This window comes from Pinus tabuliformis, chromosome 1_2 (assembly GCF_031772625.1).
Source record: "Pinus tabuliformis cultivar Carrire ecotype Pingquan chromosome 1_2, CPIR1, whole genome shotgun sequence".
Taxonomy (NCBI): Eukaryota; Viridiplantae; Streptophyta; class Pinopsida; order Pinales; family Pinaceae; genus Pinus; species Pinus tabuliformis.
Window position 1 is genome coordinate 742,539,670 of NC_142298.1, and position 7,822 is coordinate 742,547,491.

At 45.7% G+C, this 7,822-nt stretch overlaps 2 protein-coding genes across 2 annotated transcripts; both read right to left on the bottom strand.

Moving 5' to 3' along the window:
- Positions 1 to 2,065: 2,065 nt before the first annotated feature.
- Positions 2,066 to 4,002, bottom strand: LOC149207897 (uncharacterized). Its single transcript, XM_089398172.1, has 2 exons — positions 3,478 to 4,002; positions 2,066 to 3,127 (listed from the first exon to the last, which is right to left on the bottom strand). The coding sequence occupies exons 1-2, from the start codon at positions 4,000 to 4,002 to the stop codon at positions 2,066 to 2,068; spliced, it is 1,587 nt and encodes a 528-aa protein (XP_089254298.1).
- A 99-nt stretch (positions 4,003 to 4,101) lies between these two features.
- LOC149207898 (uncharacterized) lies at positions 4,102 to 5,214 on the bottom strand. The gene has a single exon (XM_089398173.1). It carries the CDS (start codon positions 5,212 to 5,214, stop codon positions 4,102 to 4,104), a length of 1,113 nt encoding a protein of 370 aa, XP_089254299.1.
- Between the last annotated feature and the right edge of the window lie 2,608 nt (positions 5,215 to 7,822).

A 7,822-nucleotide genomic window follows, 5' to 3' on the forward strand; every position in this document is an offset into this window, starting at 1 on the left:
AGCTTCACAGAAAAGGGCCGAATACATCAAGCAGATGAAGAAGCAATATGTCCCATAGGCTATCTTTAGCCTCGTGGACGTTAAAATAATTTCTTTCTTTCTTTCTTCTTTCTTTTTGAATTTTTAAAAATTTAAATTTTCTTAAAAAAAATCCTTCAAAATAGTTCACTTAATAACATGGATGCACTGTACTCTTGAAACTAAAAAAAATATAAAACCATGCTGAACACCAAAATTAGCATTGAAATTTTTACCATAAACTTTCCCTAAAAGTGATGTAATTTAGATAATTTTTACCCAGTGTGTTTCCAAGCAGTTGTCTGAACTTTTTGAAGGAATCACTTTTGGCTTGGCCCCAGCAAATCAAAATTCCGAACTAGGAGTAAAATGTAAATAAATTGCCATTGTGGCAAACGTAAAATACGAGTGAAGAACTTTACAAATTTGGGATTACAAGTTGTCGAATTCTAATTCTAAAATTCTCACCACGCATTTGATAGATCTATGAGCAAAAAAAATACTAGCTTTCAACACAAATTTTTAAAGCTTTTTTATAAGTGTTTATGTTTTTAAATTGAATCAATATATATTTATTTTATTAATTATTTGATATGAATTTTGTTTTTAGAGTGTAAAATTTGAAAAAAGTTTTGTAAAAGAGATTTAATTCTTCTCGACAGTTATAGATTTATGGTTAAGATGAATCTCTCTATTTTTTTTTCCCATAGAAAAAGTCGCAATTTCTATTAATCATAAGAAATTACATTTTGTAGATGCTATGCATATGCATACCGAGGCTGTTTGCCTCTCAGTGAAAACCAAAATAGAGTTGTCATTGTTCCAAGCCACTAGAAAAACCAGATATTCTAGATTGTATTCTCTCCTCTCATCAAACTGTTGTCCACGCAAGGAGTTTGGAAAGGTATTAGATCAAAAAAAGATAAACAACATAGAGTTTTCATTGTTCAGACATCGATGTGCAGCTGTAGCTTGCTGCCCAAAATTTTACAAAAAATAATCATAGTTTTGTTTTTATCACCATTGTCCATTACAGTCTTTTAACCAGAAAGAAGTAAAAGCATATAAACAAAATAACAGTAAGATTATGCATGTTGGGACCCCTTTCAAATGTGAGCATCCCTTTGTGCCTGTTCAACAAAGGGTCTGTGATAGTGCTGAAAGAAGGTACCATCCCGATCTTCTTGTATTAACCAGGTCTCTTCTTGCCTCTGCGCTGCTTGTTTGGATAGGTAGTCCGCCCGAGTGTTGCGCTCCCTGTATATATGTCGACAGTCAAAATTTTCAAAAGCATCTGTTAGTCTGAGTGCCTCATCCAGGATGTGTCTCAAAGAGAAAGCAGTGCAATTTGATTTTCTTGTTAGCCAATTGCAAACAATCATTGAGTCACCAAACAATTGTAATTTTGTGCACCCTTTCTCTAGTGCAAAGGATATGAGAAATTTTGCAGTGGAGAGTTCCGCATAATTGTTTGTGCCTCTTCCCAGTGGAATTTGTAGCGAGAATGAATGGTTCTCACGCAAGAAAAGAATGCCTCCCCCCCCACAGCCATCCTCTTGGGCTGAGCCATCAAAGTATGCCCAGGGGAAAGATTTGTCAATGAGTTCAGGGGTGATGGATCGAGGGAGGGCCGGAGGAGGATCATCAGGAATGAGAGCGAGGTCTGCTAATATGTGGGCAATGGTGATTGGCCAGTGTGGGATTTTTTGGTCGAAAATTGCTCTATTTCTTGCGATCCAGATTGACCAACACATGAGGAGAGGTATGTTCCTGTCTTTTCCTGAGTGCTGTACCTGCCAGTTACCCCAAGCCTCAGCTATAGTCTGGCCTTGCCACAGGTGAAGGGAGGGGGAACGAGAAGAGAGGAGTGACCATAATTCAAGAATCACCGGACAGGTGAGAAATAAGTGTTCCGTATCTTCCTCGTTACTTCTGCAGAGATGGCACCAGAAGGGGCCATAGAAGGACCTTTTGATCAGATTTGCCCCAGTAGGAATCTTGTTGGAGAGTATAGCCCACATGAGTAGCCGAGTTCTGGGGGCGACTTTTAGATGCCAGATTGATTTCCACCATGGCTGTGATGTTGCATTAGCTGCAAATAACCTTCTTTTGGGGAGTATGTTCCTGATTTTGCATGGGCCCAAACAATCTCATCTTCTCCCTCCGATATTCTGATGTGAGCTTGTGAGAGAGCCTCAGTGTAAGAATTCCATTCTTGTCTCCATTGATCCGGAATGTGGAGATCGCGGGAAGACCTCCAAGCTTGATGGAGGAAACCAGAATTTCCATGGTCAGCAATATGGGCAATGTGCGTGACTCCTTGATCCCTTAGATGTGTTAGGAGCCGCTCTGATAGTCTTTGCATGTTTCCACAACCAATCCAGGGGTCGACACCAATGCGAACAGAGTTTCCCTGCTTAATTCTCCAAGTCAAGCCCTCCCTGATTAGAGGAAGAGAGTTTAGGACAGCTTTCCAGATGATGGAGTGATTACCACTTCCCCTATGTTCCCTGCGGATCCAACTGAAGACACTTTCAGGTGCAATATATTTTTCCAAGACAACTTTCTGCCAGAGGCTATTGGACGTGAGGAGTTGCCATCCCATTTTTGCAGCGAGAGCATTTGCAAAAAAATCTAATCTCTTAATTCCCCATCCTCCCCATTTTTTCGGTTTAGCTATGGAGTCCCATTTAACCCAGGCAAAGAGATTTCCTTGATTTGATCCCTTCCATAAGAATCTGCAGCAAATTTTTTGAAGCCTAGATAGTATCCCCCTAGGTATCCACGCCAAAGACATCCAGTACACCGGCGTTGCTTCCAGCACAACTTTAATTAGAATGAGTCTGCCTGCCCTAGTAAGGTATCTGTTATACCAGACATTGATTCTTTTCTCCACCTTAGAGATTAACCAAATCCAATCTGCTATTCTGTAACCTCCATGTTTGATCCGGAAACCCAGGTATTTTAGCCCTTCCTCCATTGGGTGAATATGGAAAGGAAAGCGATTCCTGGTATAGATGACTTCTTGTGGAGAACAACTGATCGCTGAAAGGGTAGATTTTTGAACATTTATTACCATCCATGTAGCTTTCTGAAAGAGATCGAATACCTGATGTAATGCCGATGAATCAGCCATACCTCCATTTAGGAAAATTAGCACATCATCCACAAAAGGAGATGTGTGAGGAAACAATTGTCTGTGATTTTGATTCCTTTTATACGACCTCTTCTGTGTTCTGCTGCAATCAATCGACTTAGACCTTCCATGATGAGTAAAAAAAGTAGGGGAGATAGGGGGCAACCTTGTCTGAGCCCTCTTTCAGCAGTGAAAAAAGGGGTGGGGGAACCATTAAGGAGGACACTGAAAGATACATCAGAGATGCAGCACATGATTCTTTTGATGAATAGGTAAGGGAAACCCAGATGAGTGAGGAGCATTCTGATGTAAAGAAGATTTACCCTATCAAAGGCTTTTGAGAGGTCCACCTTGAGAATCATACCCTTAAGGTTTTTGCTCTTCATAGAGTGGAGGAGTTCTTGTGCAGTGCCAATTGCTTCATGGATCTGGCGCTTGTGGAGAAAAGCAAATTGTTCAGAGGATATGTTGGCCGAAAGGATGGGTTTAAGCCTATTCGCTAGAATTTTGGCCAGGATCTTATAGAGACAATTACAAAGCGAGATAGGCCTGAAGTCATTAAAAGATACAGGCTTATCAGATTTTGGGATGAGTGCAATGAAAGTGGCTTTGATGCTAGAGGGGATAGATCCATTGTGGCAGCAGTGGTTAATGGCCATGAGGATGTCATTTCCAATAAGCTCAAAAAAGGCTGAGAAAAATTCAATAGTCCAGCCATCAGGACCCGGGCTTTTGTCCTTTTGGAATCCTTTGATAGTGGCTTCCAATTCCGCCAGAGAGATATCTTTAGTCAGCTCCTCCGCCTCATCCTCATCCACAAATCTTGGGAAAAGTTCTGCAACCCTCATTATTTCCAAGAGATTTGCTTGTCCTGGAGCTTTGTATATATTCTTAAAATGTGAGGATGCAAGATGTGCAAGTTCCCCTTGACTGCTGACCTGATGTCCTTATTCATCTTTCAGTTCCCAAATAGTGTTGATCGCCTTTCGCCCATTTGCAAAACGGTGGAAAAATTTTGAATTTTCATCCCCCTCCTTGAGCCATATGGCTCTGCTCCTGAGTCTCCAAGAGTCCTCCCTATCTCTGAGTATCTGAGATCTCCTTTTGATTAGGTCTTCAAATAAAATTTTCTGTTCAGGAGATATATAGGTTCCATCTGAATTTTCTTCAAGGGCCTCAATTGCTTGTTCCGCCTGGGAGAGAATCTGATCATCCTGTTTCCTCTTTGTTTTCGCCCATTCTCTAGATTTTCCTTTGATTTCGGTGAGGTTTCTAACCAAACCATTGGCTGGGTCCATATTCTCAGAGATTGGGTGAGCAATCCAGTAATCCGTTATCAACTTTAAGTATGATGGATCCCGGAGCCAAGTTGCATTGAATTTAAATGGGGCATTTTGAGCTCGTTGTCTTGCTTCTATTTCCAGGAAAATGGGCCTATGGTCCGAGATCCCTCCACTTCCCACCCATTGACGAGCTCGAGGGAAAAGGGAGCAGAGCCCTTCTTTCATGATGAAACGGTCCAGCCTTCTCGCTAGGCTTTGATCCCCTGATCTGTTGTTCTTCCAAGTGTATTGGAGCTTAGCTGAAGGGAGATCAATCCAATGGTGATCTTCAAGTAGCTGCCCAAAGTAATCAGAGAGGGGATCAATTTGAGCTAGATGTCCCCAGGATTCGGAGAACCCTATAGAGAAATTTAAATCTCCACCCAGAATGATGTTCTCCGCTTGAAGGATTGGGGAACCAAGGAGCTTTTGCCAGAAATGCTCTCTGTTTACACAGGGGCCATAGACATTTAATACTGTGAGATTTTCCTCCAAGTCTCTCGAGTATATCTCTGCCCCCAGAAAACCCCCTCCACCCCAGATGTTTTTTAGCATAAGAGATTTGTTCTTGAAGCCTATAGCTATGCCTCCTGATCGGCCTGAGACATCAATGGCCGAGAAAGTCCACCCAGGTAGCCATGAACCCAGAATGGAGGATGCCGAGTCTGCTTTGCATAAAGTTTCTTGTAGGAAGATAATGTCCACAGGGTTTGAGAGTAAGAGTCGCTTCAGTGCCATTTTTTTGTCCGGGCTGGCCAACCCTCTGCAGTTGAAGGACAAAATAATCATGGAGGGGGATGGGGGAGGGTATCTTGCGCTCTAAGGGCCCTGGGAAGAGTTTTTTGTTTGCCAAGGAGTATGTCTTCCTCCGTTTGTTTCTGAGCAATCGATTTTGAGGAGGGTCGACCGCGCCCCTGCTTAGGCGAAAAGAGATGGGGATCCACCGGCATCCCAACGGAGTCCGAGATTTTCAGTTTTGAGGACGATCGGGTAGGGTATCTCGGAGACGAGTTTACAGAGGGGGACGGCGAGGGAAAGGAAGGGAGGGGGAAAGAGGGGGAGGAGGATAAAGAAGGATGGCCTGTATGTCCGGGGATGGGACAGGTAACATACAGTGAGCCGACAGGGAGGAGGGATGAACAGGGTACCTTTACCAGGTCCTGTGCCGATGGGGATGAGGGGGGAGGGAGCCTGATGGGGGGGGGGATGCCTGCCGAAGATAAACTCAATGATGCAAAATGAGAAATAGAGGCAGACGAAAAAGTGGACATACCCGAGGAGAAGACCGCTCCCTTTGCTGCCTTTGAACGCGTCAGCGGAGGGGATGGAGGCCTGGGCGCTTTAGATGTCTGCTTCCTGCGGCGGGGGGCTTGGGGCGCTTCCACCGTATCCGAGTTGATGATGTTATCCGCTCTGGGTGCCTCAGCAACCGGAGGATCTGGCATTCCTTCAGAGGAGGGTAGCTCCTGGCCCGGAGCAGTCTGCTGAGACTTTTGAAGGAGGGGGCAGTCCCTGAATAGGTGTCCCACCTGGTGGCACCTTCTGCATCTGTAGGGTATACCTTCATAGTCCAACTTCTGCTTCCTAGAAGTAGCTTTCCATTGAATAGTGATATGTTCAGGCACTCCCCCCCTAGTATCCATGTGAACAAGTATCCTTGCGAATGCCAAAGAGCCTGATGCAATATAGGACTTATCTGTTTCCATGAAGGTGCCAAGGGCATTCCCGATTCTTTTGAAAATATCTTCCGACCAGTACTGCGGAGGTAAGCCCGGGAGCCGGACCCAAACTGGTCCAATGCCTAAAAGCTCCGTCTCCGGGTCGAAAAGGGGCGTCCACCGTTTGAGGAGGACCGGGGCTTTCTCAAAATGCCAGAACGAGGACAGAACCCAGCTCGTGTGGTCCGCTCTTGCAAAACGGAGTGCAAACCATCCTCGCACAAAAGTCTGGACCGATGGCATCTCCGCAAGATATGGTCCCCAAATCTCAGTCGCCCACTGTTTTAATTTTGCAGCCGAAGCATGTCTGCCTCTAATCCGACCCACCAGGACACAGTCCGCTAGATCCATGACGTCGCCCCACTGAATATCTTCTTCCAGCCGAAGGAAAACGTCCTCCGCAGTAGATTTGAAACAACGCTGCTTCTTGGCAGGGCGGGAGGACATACGGCCCGGATTTGCAGTGTCCTGAGAACCCACGGGGGGAGGGAAGGAGGGAGGGGGAGGGGGGGTGGTCCCAAGAGAGGGGAAAGCTTCCGGGAGGGGAGGGACCGCGTGATAACTACCAGAGGGGGCAGAGGGACCCGAGGGAGGGTTTGTGATAGAGATGGGAGGGTTTACTGACGAGAGGGAGGGGAGCTCCAGAGAGGTAATCGGGGGAGGGGGGTGGGAGGGATTAACCGGAGCCTGAGGGGAAGCAGAAACCGGGGAAGATTGTAGACAATCCGCCAGAAACCCTAGTGAAGCAGGAGAGGGGACCGCAAATGAGTTCCAGGAGGAGGGTTCGCCAGGGTAAAGGGAGGAGGGGAGTGAAGGGTCGATGGTGGGCGACAGATGCTCCAGACTAGCAGATAAGTGCTCACTGTGTAAACCCCCTGAGGAGGCAAACGTGGAGTGCCAGATGGAGCTTTCCGCCAGCGGGGACTCCGAATAATCTACCTCCTCCGAATCCATGGTGACAGCTGCAGTTCCTTCCTCGAAAAACAGGTAACCGCCTGAGAGGGACAGCCTCGAAACCAGGTAACCGCAGGACGTCGGCACCGACAGCGGAGTAACCGTTTGGGATGATGCTGTTGGAGGTCTAGCTGCAGGTCACGATCTTCGGCAGCTGTGAAAACGACGCCTGCGAGCTGTCGGCAAGCGGAGCGGGGACTTCGAACCAAAACAGGGAGCGCAGTAAACCCTGGGGGGAGTAAAAAACCTAGGTGAAATGGGCGTGAACGCGGAGAGCAGCAGGGTAAAAAAGAAAAAGGTGAATCACGGGGCGCGGGGGACCCGAGAGCAGGCGCGCGAGCCAATAGCAAGAAAGGTGGAGGTACAGGGGTACAGGTGGGGGTTTACAGGGCCGTGGACCGGCCTGCAAACCCCATCAGAAGGGTTCATGGCCATTCATGCAGAGCAAACCCTAGTCGCCTTTCCAAAAAATGGATGAATCTCTATATATATACACACACCATGTTTAATTTTTCGTTGTTTAAATTGCATTTTTGAATGTATCTCTTTCTCTCTCTACACACATAAAACTTAACTTTTCATTGTTTAAATTAAATTAACTTAACTTTTCATTGTTTAAATTAAATTTGTGAATGTATAAATGATAAATGGAAATGTGAGCATTTAGATTGTGT